This window comes from Petaurus breviceps, unplaced genomic scaffold (assembly GCF_028583685.1).
Source record: "Petaurus breviceps papuanus isolate PSGF00001 unplaced genomic scaffold, PetGlider_PUasm1.0 582, whole genome shotgun sequence".
Lineage (NCBI taxonomy): Eukaryota > Metazoa > Chordata > Mammalia > Diprotodontia > Petauridae > Petaurus > Petaurus breviceps.
In genome coordinates, this window is record NW_027186390.1 from 15,121,230 (window position 1) to 15,148,135 (window position 26,906).

General features: G+C 35.2%; 1 protein-coding gene across 8 annotated transcripts in view; it reads left to right on the forward strand.

Moving 5' to 3' along the window:
• WWP1 (WW domain containing E3 ubiquitin protein ligase 1) overlaps positions 1–26,194 on the forward strand; it is a 147,311-nt gene extending 121,117 nt beyond the window's left edge. For all 8 annotated transcript variants that reach the window (XM_069103616.1, XM_069103611.1, XM_069103614.1 and 5 more), the window contains 9 exons: positions 3,886–3,974; positions 4,969–5,128; positions 6,542–6,675; positions 6,756–6,896; positions 8,401–8,521; positions 12,024–12,128; positions 22,449–22,545; positions 22,888–22,960; positions 24,520–26,194. In XM_069103616.1, the coding sequence (XP_068959717.1) occupies positions 3,886–3,974; positions 4,969–5,128; positions 6,542–6,675; positions 6,756–6,896; positions 8,401–8,521; positions 12,024–12,128; positions 22,449–22,545; positions 22,888–22,960; positions 24,520–24,619 (1,020 nt within the window). In that variant the 3' untranslated portion in view covers positions 24,620–26,194. The remainder of the gene's footprint in view (positions 1–3,885; positions 3,975–4,968; positions 5,129–6,541; positions 6,676–6,755; positions 6,897–8,400; positions 8,522–12,023; positions 12,129–22,448; positions 22,546–22,887; positions 22,961–24,519) is intronic.
• The last annotated feature ends 712 nt before the right edge of the window (positions 26,195–26,906 follow it).

Sequence of the window (26,906 nt, forward strand, 5' to 3'; positions counted from 1 at the left end):
TCTCTTCCTTTAGAGTGCCAAATGCCTAGACTCTCTACCTAGACTACCTCTTTATAACTGTCTCATCACTTCTTCCTTTGTAGGATTAATTTTTGCTTGGGAAATTAGTTTTAGTTGTTCACCTATATCTTTTCCCTTTTTAATATTTTATTTCATTATTTTTATTTATTTTTAGAGGAAGCTACTAAATCTTGTGTGATACTCATTATGGTTCCTTGGTGCTTAAAATTCCTGCATTCTTTCAATATTTTTTTTTATATGGGTATTCTAGATTTCAACCTTCCTGTGACTATTTATTTTGAATTTGCTTTCAGGGAGTTATCAGTGGATTCTTTCTATTTTTTCCTTTCCTTATTCTAATAAATGTGAATCATTTCATTTCTGATTTCTTGAAAAATTATATCAAGGTTCTTTTTTCATCTGGATTTTCAGTGATTCTAATGATTCTTAAATGATCTCTCCTTTAACATGAAATCAAGAAGGCAAGAAAAATATTACAATATGTATGGTTATGCGAAACATTTCCACATTAGCTGTGGTTTACCCACCCCCAAAAAGAAAATATACTTAAGTCTGTACACTGTAGTGTACCATTTCTTCTCTAACTAGAGGTGTTGATAGCATGTTCCATCATGAGGCCTTTGGACTTGTGTCTGTTCATTGTGTTGATCAGTTATTATGTCTTTCACAGCTGATTATCTTTACAATATTTCTGTTACTTTATAAATTGTTTTCTTGTTTCTGCTTACTTCACTCTCCACCAGTGCATATAAGTCTTCCCAGGTTTTTATGAAACTACCCCCTTCTTTATTTTTTTTACTGTACATCTGAACTCATGCAAAACATTTCCATATTAACCGTATTTCCTCAGAAAAGCAAGAAAAATAAAGTGAGAAAACTATACTAAAAGTTCATCAGTTCTCTCTGTGAAGTTGGATAGCAATTTTTTTTTTCATTAGTCCTTTGAAATTGTCTTGGATCATTGTATTGACCAGAGTACCCAAGTCTTTCACAGTTGGTCATCATTACAACATTGCTGTTACTGTGCACAGTGATCTTCAGGTTCTTCTCATCTTACTTTGCATCATTTCACATAATTCTTGCCACGATTTTTTGAAGCCACTGGCATAATACTATATTACAGTCATATGCCACAACTTGTTCAGCTATTCCCCACTTGATGAGCATCCATTCGATTTCTAATTCTTTGCCACTCCAAAAAGAAATGTTATAAATATTTTTGTGCATATAGGTCCTTTTCCTATTTGTTTGATCTCTGTGATATAGAAATAGTAGTGGTATTGTGATATGTGACTATAATTGGATGCAGTAAGGGCAGGAGTTCTATATATGAATCTTGGATGAAGGCTGAGACCCAAAGAAAGAATCTCCTTATCTTTTGCTAGTTGAAAATTCAGGAATACCAAAGCAAGAACCAGTTCTTTGTGATGAGTATTGTCTATTAAATCCTGTAGAAATTCATTTTAAAAAGTAAAGGTCACTGTGGAATTGAGAGAAATTTAACAAAGTAGGTATAGGTCTTAAATTGTGTCTTAAAGGAAGGAAGCCTTAACATAGGATTGTGATTAGTAGAGCAATTTTGGTATTGTACTATGTTGCTAAATATAGTATATTTGTTTAGTCATTTCAGTTGTATCTTACTTTTTGTTTTCCTCAGTTAGCTTTTGTATCTTCTCTTCTACCTGGCCACTTGTACTCTTCAAGGAGTTGTTTTCTTTAGTGGATTTCTGTTTTTCCCTTTCCACTTAGCCAACTCTACCTTTTCAAGAAGTTTTCCAAGCTGTTGACTCTTTTTTTCATATTTCTCTTGCATTACGCTCATTTCTTTTCTCATTTTTTCCTCTACTTTTCTTATATGATTTTTAAGCTCCTTTGTGAGTTCTTCTATGAGTTCTTTCTGGGCTTGAGAGTACTTCCCTTTTTTTTTTTTTAAAGAGTTTCACCCATGGGTGTTTTGACATTGTTGTCCTTTTCAGAGTTCGTATCTTGGTCTTCCATGTTACCATAATGGTTTTCTTTGGTTGAATTCTTTTTTATTGTTGTTTTTTGCTTTGGGGGACAGGGGTCCTTTCTTTTAAATTTGAGCTCTGCACCTGGGGTGGAAGAGTCCATGTCTCAGGCTTCTTGTGCCAGTGTCTTCAGACCCTGGCTATTTACCAGGCATTACGTTGATGTTGCCCTGAGGCCCCCTGGGGACCCTCATGTCTAGAGCTGTGCTGGGGGTTGGGGAGTGTCTGGCACTGCTGTAGGCCATAGGGGTCTCTCAGCTTACCTGGTGCTCAGCCAAGGTCCTAGTGTTGGTGTCTGGTGGGGTGTTTCTGTTTCCCCATGGCTACACTGAAACACATGGAGGTCTGGCCTACTTTCTTATCATGCTAGCGGATGCCTGTTTGCCCAGGGCTACACTGAAGCACATGGTGGTGCCAGGCTATGCTAAGGCACATGTAGGTCCTGGTGTTGGCATTTGCCTGCTCCAACACACTGCAGCTTAGAATCTCCTGCTAGTTTGCAGAGGTGGGGCTTGGCTACTGGTTTTCTGGGATGCTTCCTCTCCTAGAATGTGCTCCTCTTTTACCCAAGTGAGATAAACCTTTCTTGCCAATCTTCCAAGTTTTTGGGGGCTAAAAGATTTTTCCATTTCATCTTTTTTGCTTGTTCTGCTGTTCCAGGATTTGTCTTGGGATGCTATGTTATGGTTATTTGGAGATGAATATGGGAGAGTTACAGCAATGTACTGCTTACTCTGCTATCTTGGCTCCTGGAAGTCCTGTGTCTTTACTTTTTGTAGCCCCATTTTGGGGGTTTTCTTGGCAAAAAATACTGGAGTGGTGTTTGCCATGTTCTTCCCCATTTCCTTCTACAGTTGAGGAAACTTGAGGTAAATATTGTTAAGCAATTTGTCCAGGGTCACATAGCTAGTAAGTGTCTAAAGTCAGATTTGAATTCAGGTTTTCCTGACACTCCAGGCCTGACACTCCATCCAGTACACCATTTAGCTGTCCAAAATGTAATATATACTTTAAGGAAAAAAAATGCATAATACAAGTTTTGTTTCCTTATACAATCCTCTTTCTTGTTTTTCTTTGTATATTGAAATGTTTGTGTTTGTATTGCTTTTTAAATTTTTTTTATTATGGTTTTAACAAAGATCGGGATTGATCTTCCAAAAGGAGAAATAACATGAACAAAAAATATAGGTAGATGGTGTCACAGTGAGAAGATTGTCTTGCCCATGTTAGCAAAAAGTTCAGCAAATATATAGTTTTATACTTGACTATACTGCCTAGTGCACTTTTCAGTTTTCTAGATGGATATATATTCTTTTGAGCTAGACTAAAAATTCCTCAGACACAGGCTACGTCTCCTATTTCTTCTGTCTCTCCCTGAAGTGTCAAGCATAGTACACAAACTGTTACTCTCAGTATAACATTTATATGTAAGGATTTTCTTTATTAGAATATTAGATTGATTCTGCTGAGCACAAAATAGTCCTTTGACTATTTGCAATTGGTGATTCTAAATATGATTTCAGAATTGCACAACTTTGAATACTACTGATTTAAAGAAGGTTTATAAGATACAGAATTAGGTGAATTTGATCATCTAGGTCAGTGGTTACAAACTAAAATAGAATGAAGATCTGCCTATTGACTTAGAACACAACATAGTAACATTATCTATGTTATATTGTATTTTTATGTATTTTGTTAACTATTTCCCAATTATATTTTAATCTTGTTTGGGCAACATTGCCTACATGTTTGAAACATTTAATCTAGATAAATGTTAAACAATTTGGTTACATGGGTGTATGTTGAAGATTGTAGCTTTTTATGTTTCTGAATTTATTTGCTTTTTCACCAGATCATGGCTCTAAAACCCTATGACTTGAGGAGGAGATTGTATGTAATTTTCAGAGGAGAAGAAGGACTTGATTATGGTGGCCTGGCAAGGTAAAAAGACAAAACAAATGATTTCTTTTCAAATCCCAAGGTTGCATCATTTTGTGAAATAGATACATATTTTTAAAAGAACAAATGAGTTAAAATAATAATATGAAAAAAAAATTGTTCCTTAGCCCTGACATGAGTTAATTTGTAATTATAATTTATCTTTCCTGTACATTCAGAAATTTTTATTTTAGGTTTCATTAAAATGAGATACTCCTATATTTTTAATGAAGTTTTTTTGAAGTTCTAACCTAAAGGAAACCTTCCTTTTCCCTCCCACTCAAATTATGACTTTGCTCATAACTTTTATTCATTTCTCTATCATTTATTCATTTTGTAATGAAATTATTTTTCTATATGCCTTGCTTCTCCCACTAGATTCTTGTTCCTTCCCAATCACCTAACAGAAATTTGTAGGGCATTCATAGGAAATATTGACTGATAAAAGGTGATCAGAGTTGCTTTGTGGAGAAGGTAGAATGTGAACTGGAGCTTGAAAATCCCCTCTCCTACCTCCCCCCCCCCAAAAAAAAGGCATTTTGACATAGTCCCTATGAACAAAAGGTGTGGAGATAGAACTGTATACATATTCTGTTTGAAAAACAAAGAGTAGACTTCATGCAAAACTTATACATATAGGGGTGGCTAGGTGGTGCAGTGAATAGTGCACCAGCCCTGGAGTCAAGAGGACGTGGGTTCAGATCTAGCCTCAGACACTTAACACAAAAAATAGCCATCTGTCCTTGGGCAAGTCACTTAAACCCGATTGCCCTCCAAAAAAAAACCACTTATCATATACAAGATCAGTGAGAAGTAGGTTTGGAGAGTTAAGAACTTGCATGCTAGACAGACAAGTTTGTAATTTATCCTGCACCCATTAAAAGGATACATGAAGCTTGTATGGCAAGAGGTATGTTTGTTTAATTTATAACTATTGACCTGTACATTTAGTAAATGAAGACACAAAATGACCCAAATCTTGTTTTCTTTCTTGTAGAGAATGGTTTTTTTTGCTTTCCCATGAAGTGCTGAATCCTATGTATTGTTTGTTTGAGTATGCTGGAAAAAGCAATTATTGCCTTCAGATTAATCCAGCATCAACAATCAATCCAGATCATCTTTCGTATTTCTGTTTCATTGGACGCTTTATTGCTATGGTTAGTTCATGATTTTTTATATTAGCATTTTGTTAATTGAATTTAGAATTTGCTGATATCAAATATATGACATTTTTGCTTATCTGAAAGCCATTATTTCCTATTAGGAATACATTTTACATTTAATGGTAGATGTATTTTGTTCTAGAATATTAATAAAACTATTTAATCAAGAAAGAAAGTTTGTACTAAAAAATCAATTCTTTATATAATAAAAGGCTTTTTAAGAAAAGATATTTGCTCCTCATCACTTAATATCAAGCTTAGTCAACAAAATGTATGTAGCTGTTGAATTATTTAATTTTCCAGAAAAAGCATTCAAAAATGAGAGAGACCAAATCAGGCAGTACTGGATAGACTTCTGTTTTATTACACAGAGCTACTAAACCCTGTAGGAATTTAAAAAAAGGTGATTAATTGTAGGGTAGAATTAATATGTAGGGAAAGGCAATCTGGTTTTAATGGACTATTGGATTGGGAGTCAGAAGATCCCAGCTTCAGTCTTACTTCATATGCTTATTAGCTCCATGTCCACAAGCAAGTCATTTAAACCCTTTGAACCTCAGTTTCCTTTTGTTTCTTTTCTTCATAATGCCTCTCAAGTAGAGATTCCTGGTGCCTGTCCTACTTGTGTCACAGGATTGTTGTGAGGATCAAATGAGATAATATGTAATAAGGCACTTTAAAAACCTTAAAGCGCCATACAGATATCAGTTATTATCATATATTTATATATTCAAAACATATGGATCAGCAAAAATGTGTGCTTTCTTAGCAATAAGGACTAAATGGTAATAGTATGCTATATTCTGAAATATTTGAATGGCCAGACTCCAAAAGTGTAGTCATAATGAATCATTGTTATTATAGAAAAAGACCTTTGCTGTTGAGATTTATCTTTGACCATGTACCCATTACATTTTCATTATTGACATACATGATTTGTTCTTAAATTTGTAGATTACACAAAGCTGAGAGGGATAGTTATCATTTTGGATTCCCTTTCTACCTACTGTTTCTTTTTTTTTTCCTGCATACACATTTAAAGATGAACATGTTGTTTTACCCACCCATAGATTATAAGCTCTTTAACAGTAGACATTGTCTTAATTTGTCTTTGTATACCTTGTATCTGGAATGTTACCTGAGAAACACAGTAAAAATTTGCTAAATGCTTGTAAATTGAGTCCAGACCTGTTTTCTTCATTGCATAGTACTTCATAAGTTTTTTCCAAGTTTCTTTTTAATCCCTATTTATTATTTGTAATAATGTTGTTAATATTCCATTGCATTGACATGCCATTGGGTTATTCAGCTACTCATCAACTAAAAAGTTTTTTAATTTATCAGTTATTGTGTTCTGAAAAAATAGTAGTTATTATGTAAATCTCAACCTTTTTATTTTTCTCACAGGCACTGTTTCATGGAAAGTTTATTGATACTGGTTTTTCTTTGCCATTCTACAAGCGTATGCTAAGTAAGAAGCTTACTATTAAAGATTTGGAATCTATTGATACAGAATTCTATAACTCCCTCATCTGGATAAGGTTTGTAGGTTTCTATTTTCAGTACCTCATTTACTTGAAATTTGTGTTTTTGGTTAATATTATCATTATTCTTAATCCAGAGACAACAACATTGAAGAATGTGGCCTGGAAATGTATTTTTCAGTTGACATGGAGATTTTGGGAAAAGTGACTTCACATGATCTGAAGTTGGGAGGTTCTAATATCCTGGTGACTGAGGAGAACAAGGAAGAGTACATTGGGTAGGATGATGCAGTTCCTAGAATAAGACAGGGAGAACCTTCATTGAAATCAGCTGTCTGGAGGAAAGGGAACATTCTCATCTCCCAAAATTTCATTGCAAGATGATTAAGAACTTTTTGCATGTTGTCACAAAATGCTTTATGTAAAATTTGACACCAAATAAGATTTAAAATATTAATTACTTATGATTTTTGCCTATCTTATTTCTGTAGTCTGAGAACATAATTTCTCTTGATCTTCAAGGTTATTTTTAATGCTATTATTTTAATTTATTATTAATACATGTGTATCTGAACATAAGCACTCTTCATAATGATGTTGGAATCTTGGCTGATATATACTGCGCTATATATAGAAAACTGGTAAGAAAGTAATAATGAGTTAGACCAACCACTGACAAGGTCTAGACTTTTGGAAGTTACTAATTTCCTCGTATCTTGTTTTTCTTAAATTTTAGCAATATCTTTAGCTTTATACTACATAGGAATGTTTTAAAGAATAATTTGTCACATAGTTTTGGGATGTCCATCTATGTGAAAAGCACTGTTTGGGTGCTATAGACATTTAAAAATATCTTAAACATTATTTACAGTAAAAACATTTAAAACACTATTCTTGTCCTTGAGGAGTTTAGACATACAAAGGTAAAAGGATAACTTAGCTATCATATAATATTTGCCTTTTTATTATTACATAATTATTGCCAAATGAATCACCCATACCTTTACCAAAGGGAGAATAGAAAAGGTAGGGAGAGATTACTTTACTGGGGAAAACTTCCTGGAGGAAGTGGAACTTGAGGAACAGTTACATTTTGGATAGGGAGAGGAAGAGGATGTTCTAGTAAAGGTCTGTAAAAATATTTAAGTTTCTTGATGAGGAAAGTATTAAAGAAGCAAGAGTATAATATATTTTGATGCTAAGTTAAACTTTATTTTGTTTGTCTTTGTTATTATTTTAATTCCTGTACCTTAGCAATTGAAGGAACAGCTTGACTTATTTTGTAATATGAAACCTTTAAATATATGTAATTTTCTACTTGTTATTTTGGACAGTGATTATAATGCTTTCTATCTAGGATGACAGGATTGTACATCATTGTTTTTTTACATGTTTTTCTTAGCTACAGTTCATCCTCTAGATAATAGAAGTCTATTTTGCTCCTGCTCAAATTATGTCTTTAATATGTAACATTAAGCTTTGAAGTGTAGCAGTTTTTATCATCTTGTGATTTGTTCTTGAGCATATAATTATTTTTGGATTAAAATGTTGTCATCACTGTTTTAAATAAGTCTAATTTGGGGCTTACATATGTTGCTTTGTGTAGCATCTTCTTTATAGTGAATATGCTCATTTAATAGCTAAAAAATAAATATCTATAGTTTATTGGAAAATTGAGGGTTGAAGAAAGTAAATGAAAATGGTAATAGAAGATGCCAGGATTTTTTAGCATTTTCCTTAACACAGAGATATTCGTTTTTAAAATATCTCCTTTATTTTCAGTTTGATGGCAGAATGGCGTTTTTCTCGAGGAGTACAAGACCAGACCAAAGCTTTCCTTGATGGTTTTAATGAAGTTGTTCCACTTCAATGGCTTCAGTACTTTGATGAAAAAGAATTGGAGGTCAGGTTCTTTTAAAAAGATATTCTAGGAAATGATAAATTTATAGGGCTTTTTCTTTCCAGAGGAGTACCTATATACATTGTATTAAACAATATAATTTTGAATCCTGCCATTTGTTTACCATCTAAGGCAGGGATTTTGCTTGAGGCCTTCTCCTTGCACTAGTTAAAAATGTTTTTTGTTGTTTTTTTTTTCTTTTGGGGGGGGTGGGAAGGAAGGGTATTTGGGGGTTAAGTGATTTGCCCAAGGTCACATGGCTAGTAAGTATTAAGTTGCAGGTTTTTATTTTCTTAAATACAACTTTATTTTACCATTCTTAGCTCTCCCATACAAAAACAGTTTTACCCAATAGCCATGGTTTGCTGAAGATATTTGTCTTGGGCAATAGTCTCAACTGTTGTTTCCCTAAGTTAGTGGGAGTAGAATTCTGGACAAATAGCTGTGATCAAGGTATTGATTATTTTGTTTAATCTGCTGTGCTATATACATTGTAGGGATATAAAAAAATCTAAGATATGACCCCAGCTTTCATGGAGTTCACAGTCTGCTTGTAGATATAAAATACAAAAAAAAAAAAATAATAAATAATGAAATAATATAAAAGCCATTGAAGAAAAGTCTCAGGGAAGAATAGAAATTCAGGAAGATTTGGTTTAAGTTCTAAAATGGAAAAGACTTAGAGTTCTCAGTTGACCTCTTCAAAATTTCTGAGATTGAAGAACTTTTCCCTGTGTTTACTTTCTCTCCACTTACTCTCATTAAAGATGCAGGAGTGGAGGGAAGAGTCTGAATTTTTCCTTGGATTATTCCCACCGCTTTCCTTACTTGCTTGTATGTCTTTGCCCTTGAATCTAGTTATTCCATCTGTGTTATACTTTGTTAATTGGAGCTACAGCTAATGACCATCTCACTTTGTCATCAGTCATAACCCTAGGAAGCCTTCCTAGCAGGAGAATTAAGCCATTAGGACAGAGGCAGATCAACAAATGCTTATTCAGTGGTCCATAAAGCAATAAAAAGAAAGTACATCAGCTTTAAGATATCCCCTGAACTTCCTTCTCATAGCTTTATTTCCTCTAATTTTGAGACTTTCTTCTCCCCTTGAATTCCTTTTGTAATATAATTCCTATTACTACAATACTATAAATCTCTATGTTCATTTTTTTATAAATTTATTTATTTTTAGTTTACAACATTCAGTTCCACAAGCTTTTGAGTTCCAAATTTTCTCCTCCTCCATCTCTTCCTCTCTCTCCCCAAGGCAGCATGCAATCTAATATAGGTTCTACAGATATGTTCACATTAAACATGTTTTCACTTTAGTCATATTGTAAAGAATTATAACCAATGGAATAAACCCCAAGAAAGAAGAAACAAAAAGAAAAGAGAGAGCAAATAGTTTGTTTCAGTCTGCATTCAGCCTCTATAATTCTTTCTTTGGATGCGGATGAATCTTTTGGAGTTGTCTTGGAACCTTGTATTACTGAGAGAGGAGCCAAGTCTGTCAAAGTTAGTCATCATAGATACAGTGTGTCTGTAATTGTGTACAGTGATCTCCTGGTTCTGCTCCTCTCACTCAGCATCAATTCATATAAGTCTTTCCAGGTTATTCTGAAGTCTATCTGCTCATTGTTTCTTATAGCGCAGTAGTATTCGATTACATTCATATACCACAATTTGTTCAGGCATCCAATTCTTTGCCACCACAAAAAGAGCTGCTATGAATATTTTTGTACATATGGGTTCTGTGTTCATTTTTTTGTTAGTCATCATCTCTACTGGTAAAAAGATTTTAAGCCTGTGCCCCCCCCATTTTTTTTTAAATTATACACATGCACTACTATATTAACATTTTGTACATTACAAAACACAAAATAAAAATGGAAAAGTATGGAATAGAAATGGCAAAATAAATTAAAATTTATTAATGATGCAAAAATGCCCTTTTGCTCACTCAAATTATTAATAAGTAAGAGCAATATGACTGAAAATTTTACTTTATTTTTTTTGGAGGGCAATTGGGGTTAAGTAACTTGCCCAAGGTTACATGGCTAGTTTTTTTGTGTGGGTGTTGTGTCTGAGGCCGGAACCGAACTCATGTCCTCCTGACTCCAGGGCTGGCGCTTTACTCACTGCATCACCTAGCCACCCCCAGGTATCACAATTTGCAAAGCAGTTAAACATACATTAACTCATTTAATCCTCATAACTACGCTTAAATGTATGTAGGACAGATAATAATATCCCTTATTTATTAATGAGAATATTTTGACCCTATATGATTGTCCATGTTCACATCTCTTGATAAAAAACAAAGGGTGTTTTTTTTTGACACAGTACAGTAATGCATGTTACTCTGAATTATCAAATAGTTTAATTTTCTCTACATTGTGTTCAAGAAGGTAGGTTCATATCTAACACATTTTAAAAAATAATTCCCCAAAAATGTGAAAATGAAAAAGTTTGGTGCTTTAAAAGAGTAAATGATCTACCTATTTTTGTGTCATATTTTCTCCCCATTTCCAGTGTTATTCATTTATCTAGAATAGTCACTGATGTGGAACATCTTATTCACTAATGATGCCAGATAAATGAGGAATTACTCATAGTGGATAGAGTTCTAGTCTTGGAATTAGGAAGAACAGTGTTCAGATCCTGCCTCTGAGATTAACCTTGTGACCATGGACAAGTACCTTAAACCCTATAAGTCTGTTTCCTCATCCATTAAAATGGAGAAAATAATTCTATAATACCTCTCTCACATTTATTAAAAGACTTACATGTTTTATGTAAATTACATACAGACTTAAAGTACTTTAAAACTTAATTTTTTAAAAAATGAATAAAAATGTAAAAAGTTTACATTTATATGGAGCTTTACAACTTATAAATTATTTTTCTGACAACCTAGCATCTACGATTATCTTAATTTTACAGATGAGGAAACTGAGGTTCATGGTTAGTAATATGTAAAGATTTATAAAAGATCCAGGTCTTTTGACTCCAGGTCCAGTAATCTTTCCATTGCATTTTTACCTCCCTATATTTATCCTATCAAATATTTTTTTGTTATTTTAACAGAATTTTATATCTATTTTTAAGAATATCATCAAGTGTTTCTATTTTAGTTCTCTTAAGTTTGCATGTTTGTATATTACTGTATTCTTTTTTGGTCACCATAGTAGTAATGTTTCCTCATTACATATGGCTTAATTTGCTTCTTTCTCTTAGGGGAAATAAGTAGTTCTGGCCATTTCAATTTTCATAGTCCTCTATAGTGTTAATATTATTTGTCAATGAGAAATGTAAAGCACTGAAAAAGTATCTACTTCTAAAAGGTCATATACTATAAAGTATATATTGTGATCTTATTTCCCACTCCTCTCCCATGCACCATGATTTGTCGAATCTTACTCAGAATTTCACAAGGTGTTTTTTGTTCATGTACCAAGTTGTCATCTTAGAGTCATTTAACACAGCCATTCTTTTGCTTAATTCTCAGGTGATGTTGTGTGGCATGCAAGAAGTTGATTTAGCAGACTGGCAGAGAAATACTGTATATCGACATTACACAAGAAATAGCAAACAGATCATTTGGTTCTGGCAGGTATTGATCTTTATATTTTTAAATTTAGATGTGAAAATATATTCTGTGCAAAAAAAAAAAATGATATCTTAGGTATTAGCCGTTTTTTTATTTGTTAAGTACTTTTACATCATAGGAGGCAGAGCTGAAAGGGACATTAGAATCCAGATCTCTCATAATACGATTGAGGAAACTGAGGCCTAAGAGGTTTGGTGACTTTCTCTGCAATTCAACAAGCATTTGATAAGTCTCTGTTATGTACAAAGTACTGAAGATACAGAAACAAAAATCAAATAGTCTCTGTTCTCAGAGAGCTTACATTCTGCTAATTTGCTCAAGTTTACACAGGTAGTATATAGTAGATCCAAAATTTAGACCAAAGCTTCCAAGCTTCTACTAAGTTCCGCTTCAGTCACACAATTACTGAAGATGTAGATGGTGTAAGATCCCACTTTGCTTATTGTTTATTGACGATAAGAAAGCAAATAATTCTGTAGAGCAGAATGCTGTCATAGATGGTATTCCTTGGAGGAATGCCTTTAAAAGTCAAAATCATATAATTCTCAGGCTTAGAACCTAGAAGTCATCCTCCATTTCGTTACCAAGGTCTATTCATTTCACCTCTGCAACATCTCTCAAATGCCCCTCTTCCCTCATCTGACATTGCTACCTCCTTAGTGCATAGCCCGTATCATTTCACACATGGCCCATTTTGCAATAACCTGCTGGTGAGCCTGCCTGCCTCACGTCTCTCTCCATTCAATTCCATCCTCCATTCAACAATTAAAGTGATTTTCTGAAAGTATCATTTCAACCATGTCACCCCCTTTCTTAGTAAACTCCAGTGGCTCCTTATCTCCTCCAGGATCAAATGCAAAATTCTCGGTTTGACATTCAAAGCTCTTTGTAAACCTAGCCCACTCCTGCCTTTCCAGTTTTCTTATCAGTTCTGTGATACTGGCATCCTGACTGTTCTACAAACAAGACACTCCATCTCTCTGCTCTGGGCATTTATTCTGACTACTCCAGATGCCTGGAATGCTCTCTCTCAACTCTGCCTTCTAACTTACTATGGCTTCCTTTATTTCCTATCTTTTACCTGAAGCTTTTCCCAACCACTTTTTTTTTTTTTGCCCTTTTGGAGGGCAGTTGGGGTTCAGTGACTTGCCCAAGGTTGCACAGCTAGTTTTTTTATGTGGGTGTTAAGTATCTGAGGCCGGAACTGACCTCGGGTCCTCCTGACTGCAGGGCCAGCACTTTACTCACTGCACCACCTAGCCGCCCCTCCAAACACTCTTAATTCAAATATATGTATATATCTTGCTTTGTATATATTTGTTTGCATGTTTTTTTTCCCTTTTAGATTATAAGTTCCTTGAGGACAAGGATTGACTTTGATCTTTCTTTGTATCCCAGCAGTTTAGCACACTGACTGGCTCTTAGTAAGTACTTAGTACATGTTTATTGATTGATTGAAAAATAATAACAAGGGCGGTGAGGTGGCGCAGTGAATCACTGGCCCTGGAGTCAGGAGGACCTAAGTTCAAATCCAGCCTCAGGCACTTAACACAAAAATTAGCAGTGTGACCTTGGGCAAGTCACTTAACCCCAAATTGCCCTCCAAAAAGAAAACAACAACAACAACAAAAGACATACTTTTGGAGGCAGAGCCAAGATGGTGGAGTAAAGCAGAAACTTGCTTTAGCTCCTGCTCCAACCACCTCCAATACCTGTAAAAAAAAAAAATAACTAAACAAATTTTAGTACTACAGAACCCACAAAGTGACAGAAACAAATTGTCTATTGCATGGGGCTAGGAACAGAGCATAGTCCTCTCTGGGCCTGCTGTGTCACAGATCAGCCAGAGCAGACTTCAGGAGAGTGAATCTGGCAGCTTTGGCAGCTTCCAGACTTCTCAACCCATGAATGCCAAAAAGAAAGTAAAAGGTCAGTGGGGAAATCTATTGATCCTGGGTGAGAGAAGAGTGCAGTCTGGCCCCTGCCCCCAGGTATTGGTGGCTGCAACTGCTTCCAAAGCTGTAAGCCCACAGATCTTTGGAACACCAAGCGATTGTCCAGAGGGTAATCATTGGACTCTAGTGCTGAGGGGATTCTCTTGCTTTATACTACTTGGATCTGGGTCGTCATCTTGGGTGGTAGTCCTGGGGTGAGGAACACTAGTGTGGCAGAGCTTGTTGGGGCTGTGGAGAGGCAGTCCTCCTCAGAGTTCTGAGGCAGTTGCCCAGAAAATGCTCCCATACAGCTGCACAAAACCCCAGAAATTTGGGACACAGCGCTCTCTACTGTGGAAACAGAGTTCTTCTGTGGCAAAGAAGTCAAAAAGGCAAGTAATTGACTGGCAAGATAAGCAAACAGAGGAAGCAAAATCAAACCATAGAATCATTTTTTGGTGACAGAGAATATCAAAACATAGAACCAGAAGAAGACAACAAAGTAAAAACTCCTGCATCAAAAGCCTTCAAGAAAAATATGAATTGGTCACAGGCCATGGAGGAACTCAAGAAGGATTTTGAAAATCAAGTAAGAGAAGTAGAGGAAAAGTTGGAAAGAGAAATGAGAATGATGCAAGAAGATCATGAAAAATGAATCAACAGCCTGACTGAAGAAAATAGCACCTTAAAAAATAGACTAACTCAATTGTCAAAAGAGGTCCAAAAAGCCAATGAGGAGAATGCCTTAAAAAGTAGAATTGGCCCGATGGAAAAAGAATTTCAAAAGCTTGCTGAAGAAAATAATTCCTTTAAAATTAGATAGGAACAAATGGAAGCTAATGACTATGAGAAATCAAGATACTATAAAACTGATCCAAACAAATGAAAAAATAGAATATAATGTGAAATATCTCATTGGAAAAACCACTGACCTGGAAAATAGATCCAAGAGAGATAATTTTAAAATTATTGGACTACCTAAAAGCAATGATCAAAAAAAGCACCTAGATATCATCTTTCAAGAAATCTCAAGGAAAAATTGCTCTGATGTTCTAGAACCAGGGGGCAAAGTAGAAATTGAAAGAATTCACCGATTGGGGTGCCTAGGTGGTGCAGTGAATAGAGCGCAGGCCCTACAATCAGGAGGACCTGAGTTCAAATCCAGCCTCAGATACTTGGCACAAAACTAGCCGTGTGACCTTGGGCAAGTCACTTAACCCCAATTGCCTTGCCTTCTCCCCTCCAAAAAAAAAAAAAAAAAGAATTCACCTCTTGAAAATGATCCCTGAAAGAAAATTCTAGGAATATTATAGCCAAATTCCAGAGTTCCTAGGTCAAGGAGAAAATATTACAAGCAGTCAGGAAGAAACAATTGGAATATTGTAGAAACACAATCAGGATAACACAAGATCTAGCAGTTTCTACATTAAGGGATAGAAGGGCTCAGAATATGATTTTCCAGAGGTCAAAGGAGCTAGGATTGGAGTGGCTAGGTGGCGCAGTAAATAGAGCACGGGCCCTTGAGTCAGGAGGACCTGAATTCAAATCCGGCCACAGACACTTAACACTTACTAGCCTCGTGACCTTGGGCAAGTCGTTTAACCCCAACTGCCCTCCCAAAAAAAGCCAAAAAAAAAAAAAAAAAAAGAGCTAGGATTGAAACCAAGAATCACCTAAACAGCAAAACTGAGTATAATACTTCAAGAAAAAATATGTACATTCAGTGAAAGAGAGGACTTTTAAGCATTATTGATGAAAAAAAATAGAGCTGAACAGAAATTTTGACTTTCAAATATAAGAAGCAAGAGAAGCATGAGAAGGTAAACAGGAAAGAGAAATCATAAACTTATTAAAGTTGAACTATTTACATTCCTACATCAAGAGATATTTGTAACTCAGCCTTTTCTTACTATGAGGATAGTTGAAGGAAATATATATGTATGTATGTGTGTGTATGTATGCATATGTGTGTATGCATGTATACATAGAGGACACAGGGTGAGTTGAATGTGGAGGGATGATATCAAAAAATAAAATTAAGAGGTGAGAGAAGAATATATTGGGGGAAGAGATAGAATGGGGTGGATTCTGTCAAGTAAAGGAGACAGTAGAAGGTTGTTACAATGGAGGGGAAGAGCAGGAAGGTGAAAATTAATCATACTCATTGGATTTGGCTTAAGGAGGGAATAACATACACACTCAATTGGGTATCTTACTCTACGGGAAAGTAGGGAGGAAGGGGATAAGAGGGGGGAGGATAGAAGGGAGGGCAGATTGGAGGAGAGGGTAGTTAGAAGCAAACACTTTTGAAAAGGGACAGGGTCAAAGGAGAAAATAGAATAAATAGGGAACAAGATAGGATGGAGGGAAATACAGTTAGTTTTTCACAATATGACTACTATGGAAATAAATGTTTTGTATAACTACACATGTATAACCTATATTGAATTGCTTGTCTTCCCAGTGGGGTGGGTGAGGAGGGGAGAAGGGAAAGAATCTGGAACTCAAAGTTTTCAAAGCAAATGTTAAAAAAATAAATAAATGAAGTGTGTATGGGGGGGGGTTTACATGCAAAAAAAACCATACTTTTCTTCATTGATCATTTCATTAATAATATAAAATGAGGCACAAAACAAAGAAAAACTTGCCTACCAGAGATAATTTTTACCATATAAAGGAAGCTTATGATAAAATAAAAATGAAACAAGCATTTTCCTATGGATAAAAATCTTCTCTTACTGATTATATCAAGCCTTGGAACACTGCTGAACTTCCTAAATGAGACCCATGATCATTGAGTGTGCCTTAACTAACCACTTTGTTATCTTTGAGTTGTTTATTCAAGACCCATGGACTTATCCATGGGGTTTCCTTGGCAAAGATAATGGAGTGGGTTGCCATTTCCTTTGGCAGTCCCTATTTTATAGATGAGGGACTAAGGCAAATAGGGGTTGAGTGACTTGCCCAGGGTCACATAGCTAGTGTCTGAGACTGGATTTTAAATCAGATCTTCTAACTCTAGGCCCTTTGCTCTATCCATTGCCCTAACTAACCACATAGGAAAGATAAATGGGTGAAAAATACCAGTTGTCTCAGTTGTAATATGCACATAGCTGACCAGCCCATAAGCAGGGTTCATACGTTGCATATGCCTTGAATGGACTGGACTGTGCTTATGGATAGTAAAGTGATCAGAGTTAAATAAGAGGACAAGATGAAGTTATAGTCTTTGAAAAAAATTCAGAGTTTTTTAATGACCCCTAAAGTGTTGAAAACAAATTGGAAACAAAAAATCAAGTCTTCAGAGATATCCAAAGGATAATGTAAAGGCTTATGATGGATACAGACAGGATGTAATATATTACCAATAGAGAATTATGCAGGAAAATGATTGGTAAAAGATATTATCAGAGAGTTCCATGACTAGGAGAAAAAAAATAGGGTCAGTAAGGTAGACAGCATGAGGGATAATTGATGGTAAATTTATAGAATTCCTTGTTCCCCTGCATTGTCAAGAGCTCTTGAGGAAAGTTCTCAATACATAAGATGGCCCCTGACAGTGAACCTATATGGAAGAACATGGATGGACAAGACTTTGGACAGGATGGGGTGGATGGGGAGTTTATGGTCTGTATCACTAAACCATATCAGTAAAAACATAGATTCTTAAAAGTATTAGAAGTACATTTTCTTTTTTTTGTTGTTGTTTTCTAGGAACAGTACGGGTTGTAACTTGACCACAGTTACATAACTAATAAGTGTTTGAGGCTGTAAAGTGTATTTCCATCATTGCCTCTAACATGAACATTTTAATAGCTTGTCAGAATTACTCTGGTCTCTTATCCTAGAGATTTAAAGGACTAATTTTGAAGTTTTAAATTATTTTTAAAATGTTATCCATCAAGGAGGAAGCACTGCATAATGGATAGGTCATTGTACTTGGAATCAAGACTACCAGTGGTTCCCATTTTTCCTTAATCTTATCAGCTATGTTTTGCTGGGCAAGTCAGTTAATCTATGGGCCTCAGTTTGCTCATCTGTAAAGCAAGCAAGTTGGATTCAATGACCTCTTAAGGTACTTTCCAACTCTATACATGATCTCATTGAGTCTTTACTCTGCAATTGATTAATCTTTCACTGAGAGCACATCATCAGTTAACTCATCTTTTTAAAAAAATTTTCCATTCATTTTTAACTTAAATATAAAAAGAAAAAAAAGCATTTTCAGGTATACAACACAACACAAAAAAGGATTCAATATAAAACCATTAATTTCCATTTCACTGTTTATTTTTATTTTTTGACAACTGTGTAATTAATACTACACATCACTTTAAAAATTACCTTGCTGAGGCAGACTCAACATGGCGGAGTAGAAGCAGGACCTCCAAGTGACTCCGGCTTCCACCTTCCCCAATCAGTGTGTAAAAAGGGGACTCTGAACAAACTTAGGAGCTACAGAACCCACAAAATGACACAGAGAAGCTAATGTCCCTCTGAGGACAGCCCGGCAGGCCAGCAAGAATAGGCACAGCACTCTGGGAGCTGAGCCTAGGCCCGTGAGTGGGAGGTTTTAACTCCAGGGCAGGCCTTACCAGCGGCTGGCCAGAGGGACTTCAGATCAGCAGCAGCTGTGGCCTTTTCCAGAATTATCAACACATAGATGGACAAAGTGAGATATCAGTGCAGTATGGACTTTTGGACCCAGTAAGTGGGAGTGCCTCGGCTTTTGCCCCCAGGGCGAGAAGCTGCTGGGACACCTTGTACAGCCAGCCAGCACCACGTGGCAGCTTCAGCTCCTGGCCTGCAGACTGAAGGGGGACCAAGTGACCAGTCTGAGGGGTAATCACTCTGGCTTTAACCTGTTTGGATCTGGATTGCAGTCTAGGGTGGAGGTCCTTGGGTGTGTGTCCAGCTTGCCAGAGCATATGGAGGCCTCGGAGAGGGCACCCATCTAATACCTTCGGCAGCTGAGAAAATCCCAGCATTTGGGACGGAAGCTCCCATCTGGTGGCAGAGTCCTACTGTGGCAAAAAGCCCAGGGGTCAAGTGACTGAGGGGCAACATGACCAGGCAAAGGAAACAAAGCAGACAGAAGATTCCAACATTAGACTACTATTTTGGGGACAAAAAGGAGCAAAGCATGGAACAGGAGGAAGACAGTGAAGTTAGAACTCCTGCACCAAAAGCTTCAAAGGAAAATATGAGCTGGTTACAGGCCATAAAGGACCTTGAGAAGTGGAGGAAAAATTGGGAAGAGAAACGATGCAAGAAAATTATGAAATGAGAGTCAACAGCCTGACTGAGGAAAATAACACCTTAAAAAATAGACTGACTCAAATGGCAAAAGAGGCTCAAAAAGGCAATGAGGAGAAGAATGCCTTGAAAAGCCAAATTTGCCAGATGAAATTTTTCCAGAATCATTGCTTCAGAATTAGATTGGAGCAAATGGAAGCTAATGACTTTATGAGAAATCAAGATGCTGTTAAACAGATCCAAACAAATGACAGGATAGAAGGCAATGTGATATATCTCATGGGAAAAACCACTGATCTAGAAAATAGATCCAGGAGAGATAATTTAAAATTTATTGTACTACCTGAAAGCCATGATCAAAGTAAGAACCTAGAAATCATCCTCCAAGAAGTTCTCAAGGACAACTTCTCAAGGAGAACCAGAAGGCAAAATAGAGGTTGAAAGAATCCACCAATCACCTCCTGAAAAAGATCCCCAAAAGAAAACTCCTAGGAATATTATAGCCAGGTTCCGGAATTCCCAGATTAAGGAGAGAATATTACAAGCAGCCAGGAAGAAACAATTTGAATATTGTGGAAACACAATCGGGATAACCCAGGATCTCGCAGCTTCTACACTGAGGGATCAAAGGGTTTGCAATATGATATTCCGGAGGTCAAAGGAGCTGGGATTAAAAGCAAGAGTCACCTACCCAGCAAAACTGAGTATCATGTTTCAGGGGAAAATATTGTCATTCAGTGGAATAGAGGACTTTCAAGCATTCTTGCTGAAAAAACCAGAGTTGAATAGAAAATCTGACATTCAGATACAAGAAGCAAGAGAAGCATGAGAAAGTAAACAGGGAAAAGAAATCCTAAGGAATTTATCAAAGTTGAACTATTTACATTCCTGCATGGAAAAACGATAATTGTAACTTATGAAACTTTTCTCAGTATGAAAATAGTTGAAGGAAATATATATATATATATATATATATATATATATATATATGTCTGTATATAAGGTATATGGACATATGAATACATATGTGAATGTGTGTATATATGTTTACAGGTATACATAGATAAAGGGCACAGGACTAATTTAATAGGAAGGGATGATACTTAAAAGGTGAAATTAAAAGGTGAGAGAGGAATATAATGAGAGGAGGTAGGGAGAGACAGAATGGGGTAAGCTATCATATATAAGAGGCAAGGGAAAATGGTTACAATGGAAGGGAAGAATAGGAAGGCAAAAGGGAATGGCTCAACCTTATTCTCATTGAATTTGGCTTGGGGAGGGAATGAAATACACACTAAATAGAGTATCTCACCCTATAGGAGAGTAGGGGGAAGGGGATGAAAGGAGGGATGATGAAAGGGAGGGCAGGCTGAGGGGGAGGGAAGTTGGAAGCACCCACTTTTGTAAAGGTACAGGATCAAAGTAGAGAATAGAACAAGTGGGAGGTGGGATAGGAGGGAGGGAAATATAGTCAGTCTTTTACAGTATATCTACTATGTTATTGTTTTGCATTAGTTACACATGTACAACCTATACTGAACTGCTTATCTTCCCAGTAAGGGTGGGTGACAAGGGAGGAAGAGAATGACTCTGGAATTCAAAGTTTTGAAATCAAATGTTCATATAGATATAGATTTAGATATATACACACACTATTATTAATACCATTTTACATGTAATTGGGAAATAAGATATACAGGCACTGGGGCATAGAGATCCACCATGCCCTACTGGAAAAGTCAAAAGGGGTATGGGAGAGAACAGATTGGAGGAGGGGATATCCTGTGGGACTGCTATTTTGGGGCACTGGGTAGGGGGAAAATGGGGAGAAAATTTGTAACTCAAAATCCAGGGGAAATGAATACTGTAAATCAGAAGTTAATAAAGCATTTGAAAAATGGAAAAAAAAAATTACCTTGCTTTTCTGTGCTTTCTTCTGAGTTTTCTTTATTTCTTTGCTGTGTACTTTTTAATTTTTTTCTCCCTCAACCCTCCATGTTAGAGAAGCCCACCATTTGAGGCAGATATATATATATATATATACACATACATATATACACACATATACATATATATATATATATACACACACATATATATATGTTAAACATACTACTCACACTTCTGTTTACCAGTTTTCTCTGGAGGTTGATAACATCTTCCTTTATAGGTCCTTTGTAGTTGATTTGAGTAATCATAATACTCTTAACTTACTTGTTCATAGTTATACTTTTAATAGTGTTGCGGTTACTATGTACAATGTTCTCATGGTTCTGCTTATTTCACTCTTCATTATTTCATGCAAGTCTTCCTGTGTTTTTCTAAAATTAACTAGCTTATTTTTTATAATACAGTAGTATTCCATCATAGTCATTTACCACAACTTGTTTAGTCATTCCCCAGTTGATGTGCATCCCCTCAACTTCCAGTTCTTTGCCACTACAAAGAAAGCTACTGTAAATATTTTAGAACATATATTTAGAGCATATTTTCCTTTTTCCCCAGTCACCTTGAGAAAAAGACCTAATAATGCTCATCTCTTAAATGGAAGGAATATCACCATTTAGAAGGTTGAGCTTCTTGAATATTTGTTAACTTTGAAACCATCTACTGAAATCTGCTTTTAGATTCATTGAATTCTAATTATGTGAAGAAACTATTTGTCTGAGTGTAGAAAAACAACTAGTTCCATAAGTATTAAAAATCTTGGTAAGAATTTTGTCTTTTAAAAAATGCCTGCTATTTTTTTTTTTGCTTTTTGGAGGGCAATTGGGTTTAAGTGACTTGCCCAAGGTCACACGGCTATTTTTTGTGTTAAGTGTCTGAGGCCGGATTTGAACTCAGGTCCTCCTGACTCCAGGGCCGGGGCTCTATTCACCGCGCCACTTAGCCATCCCTGCTATACCTTTAAAATAGAAATTTTATCAATAATTTTCTTTAGCATATAACTGAAAATAACATTAAAATTCATACTGGCATTTTTTTCTGTTCATTATTACATACTGCTGTTTCCAGGCTATATGATTTTCCAGATAGTTTCATTGTTTTATTTTGATGTTTTAAATATTTCAGGCCCCAGCAATTTGTTATTGGTTTTGTGTTGATTTAAGTTGCAATAATTTTTGTTTTATAGTTTGTGAAAGAGACAGACAATGAAGTTAGAATGCGTCTAATGCAGTTTGTCACTGGAACCTGCCGACTACCCTTAGGAGGATTTGCTGAGCTCATGGGTATGCATAATTCATTACAGTTGCTTTGTAGGTTCATTTATAATTATGAATGGGCAGTGCAATTGTTAGATTTCTCTTTCTTTGGAAATAACATTTTGACTAGCAATGTGCCTTAGATTAACTAAATCTGTGTTCTTTGAAGCTTAAATGGGGTCATTTGCCAGAGCTAAGACTTAGAATTGGTGCCAGGTAGATGTAAGAAAAGGGTGAAAAAACTAATTGAATTACTAATAATTTGAGCAAAACTCTTGGCTCAACTACATTATAATCATTCAGAAATTTAACTGCTTGCTAAGTATAAACATATTTGCCAAACATTTAAATCTTATTTCCCTAATTCAGGAAGTAATGGTCCTCAGAAGTTTTGCATTGAAAAAGTAGGCAAAGAAACCTGGTTACCACGAAGTCATACATGGTAAGTTTAATGATTTTTTTTAATGGAAGGGAGCTTTAAGCATCTCTTGGTTCTGAGGTGTAATCCTCTGTTTACAGCATATAAATATGTTTCTGATACGTCATAAACTAGTATCAAACATCTCATAATCGGATTCTACCATGAGGCATGCCTGGAAATACCTACTTTTGAGTTTATTTAATAAGTATTACATTAATTATGTTAATAAGTATTTATTTAGTAAGTATTACAATTCAGTATTTTAAATATTTTTTTAATGTAATTAGGACCAAACAAGATGAAGAGAAGAGGCAATGGAACCCACATTTTCTGGTTCCTAACTAATGCTCTTTTCTTGCAGTGTCATGCCTCCTATATAGACATTCATCATCCTCAGCTACTGTTGTGACCAGAAAAATTGTTCTTTTGCTCTTTTAGGAATATTAACATTTGAGATTTTGTATATAGTTAAATATTCATTAAATATCAAGGAGGTAAACTCCTTTAAAGCATAGAAAGTTATTTTGGGGCATAGAGTTTGCAGGGGCATGTAGGAGGAGAGGGCAGAGAAGTGGAATGCTTTGAATGGATAAAGAAATATATATGCATATACACGTGAGTGTGTATGTACCAAGACAAAGAACTAGAGGTGTCATAAGAAACTGGAACATAGGCAAACATAGGCAGACAAATATTTGCACAATTTTGGAATGCAGGTAATTGAATAATTTTCTTTTAATATGCATGATCTTCATCTACCCTATGTGGCTATAAAGACACTGTTCTCACTTTACAGAAATTCACGTTACACAAATTCAGCTCCCCAGTGGCTAGGCAGTAGGAGCCGGCCCCAACCCAGGAGGACCCCATGCCATCTTGAGCTCTGGCTCCTGGGATGGGAGTGGGATGAGGTAGGGTGAGGAACCAGTGTAGCCCCAGGCCAGGGATCCTCCCCTCTAGGCAGAGCAGGGCAACAGAGCTATGGAGGAGGCAGGGCTGCCTAAAGATCCAGTTACATTAAGCAAGTACTGACTATTTTCAATTTTCTGTGGGAATTCTTTGATATATTTGTATTTATATCTATATCTAGACAATAAGATTTTAAAAGCTTAATACTATTAATAATAACTAATGCTTTATAGTATTATAAGGTTTGCAAAACAGTTTACAAAAAATTATTTGATCTTTATAACAGTTCTGGGAGGTAGTTACTTTTATTATCCCCATTTTACAAATGAGGAAACAAGCAAACAGTGATGAAGTGACCAAAGTCACTAAGCTAGTACGTGTCTGCAGCCAGATTTTAATTTGTGTCTTCCTCAGTCTGGGTCCACAGCTTTAGTTAGTGAATCACCTTACTGCCTCTAGATATGTAGATAATTCAGTGACTTTACAACAGTATTAATTATACAAGCAAAGAAATTAGCTATTTTCAAAATGCTTTTGGTTACAACAAATAACTATTTAGCAAACTCAATACATACATTTTATCAGTGTATCAAACTTGGGTTTGAAAATTTAATTCTCTTAAATATGGTTCTGTACAATACATATGATTCATTTTATCTCTTCTTATTCAGCTTTAATCGTTTGGATCTACCACCATATAAAAGCTATGAACAACTAAAGGAGAAACTGCTTTTTGCAATAGAAGAGACAGAGGGATTTGGACAAGAATAACTCTGTCTTCTTGACCAAGAGGAGCTCTTGCATTAAAATACTCAGCCAAGTAAAATGCACAGATGTTGTACATAAGCTGTTCAGTTCATACAGTGACCTTTCTGGAACTCTAAAAGTGTAAATGTTCTACATTCTTCCACAAAAATATGCAAAACAGTTCAGCCTTTTTTACTTTTATTTATTGCCCCCTTGAGATGACTGACCAGTAAAAAAACAAACCACCCTTAAATTTTAAAGCAGACAAGAGGCTTTATTTAAAGTATATATGTACATATACTTATATACTAGTGGCTCTAGTTTTATAGAGCTCTAAGTATATGAAACATTGCAACCATTGAAAAAGACCTGGATTTGCTTTACCTTGGCTATATTATCCAGAAACAAAAATGTGCAAACTGCTCCATGTTCTACCTTACACAATATCTCCCAAGGTTGTTTAATTGCATGGCTGTTCAGGATGGTATTAAAGTCTTAGGTCAAAACTTACCTAGAATACATAGAAAAATTCTGTTGGCTTTTCTGAAGACAGATGCCTAATTCTGTCAGTTTATTTTTAAATAAGTATAATAGTTGAGGTTAACCCCTCTCTGCTACTTTAATGATGTAGCAAAATTAATGAATGAAACCTTTACCTACATAAAGTCACATACAATAAAGTGAATGCTATACAACTGATGCCACTTAACAGTTTATTATAGGAACTGGACGCAACTCATTGAGCAGCATAAAGGTTTGTTTACATATTACCTTGGGATACTAGGTAATTTTCAATTTTTTTAAAAGAAATTCTCTTATTCCTAGATTTTTGTTTTGTTTCATTTTAATCTTTGATTATACTTCAAATTAGGTTCATGGAAAACAGATGTAATTTGATATTTAGAAATGTGTGAAAGGTAATGTGAACTTTCACTACTTTTTTATGTTCCAAGTTTCGGTTACATAAATCCAAATCAATCAACAGTTACATAAGCTTTTGAACACTTAAACTACAAAACTAATGATTTTCTATTACTCTTTAAATATTTTCATCCCTCTTTAAGTTCATGTAAAATTCTATATACCTGAATTAAATAAGTATATATTAAAATCTTGTCATTTTTTTAATGTAGACAAAGTTATTTTCTGTCCTAAGTGAACAATATTTTAGAATTGTTTTTACCAGTATTGAGGGCATTTGCTGAACTGCAAAGATGTGTAACAAATTATAAATTTGATGTGAATTATGTTAAGTGCTACCTGTAGCAATCTGTGCTTCCTTATTAATATAAGAAAATTAAAATTACCATTTGTATCATGCTTTCAATATGCACTGTAAATTCCATTAAATTAACTTATACAAAATTTTATATACCCATGAAACTGATTTCTTAAAATATTATATCTGTAACATATTTCACTGCTAGGTGAGTACAGAAAATACTAGCATACTACTTATTTTCCCAATATAACAGTTTTTACTTTGCCAAAATTTTATTTTTCTACATATTAACTTAGATTGTGTTCTGCCTTTTTATTCAAAATTCGCAATTTATTCTGTACAGGTTAAATAAAAGCAGTGATCCCATTGGCTACATAGACTCTTTTCCCATATTCTTGACTCTGATATACCAGGATAATTTCACAACTAAACAATTTTTTAAATTATGTGTATGAAGGATTATGCGATAGATGGTAATTAAATTGTTCTATGTTTCTAAAAACACTAGAATGTATATGTGCTTAAACTACAACAGGAGACATTCATATCAGACATGAAAGATAATATCCACATTATATGATTTCAAGGCTAACAAATGTGACAGTAGTGTATGTTTCTTTGTAGATATTAAAAACTGAAAAATATTTTGACTAGGGTAATTCTTTTAAATTCTGAAAAAAATCCATATTTCATTGAAAATCACCTTAGAGAACATTGAAATCACTTTAGAAAGCATGGATTTCTGAAAGAACCAGTGAAGCTTATCAAATATGAGAAAATCTAGCATATTCTAAAAATGAGAAATAGCTACTAAGATAGTTTGTAGAAAGGTTTTTTTAAAAATTATTTTCCCATGTCATGATTCTCAATTAACAGAAAGACATAATTTAGAAATATATGTTAGGTACATAAGTTAAAATTAAATTACACAAGCATATATTACCCCAGTCACTGTCCTAGGGTTTGAAGATAGACAAAAATGTAAATATTCCAGCCCTTGAGGAACTTGAATTATTGGAGGGGGAGGAAGACATGTGTAATAACTAACGTGTGTGTGTGTGTACATACATACACACATAAATATATATA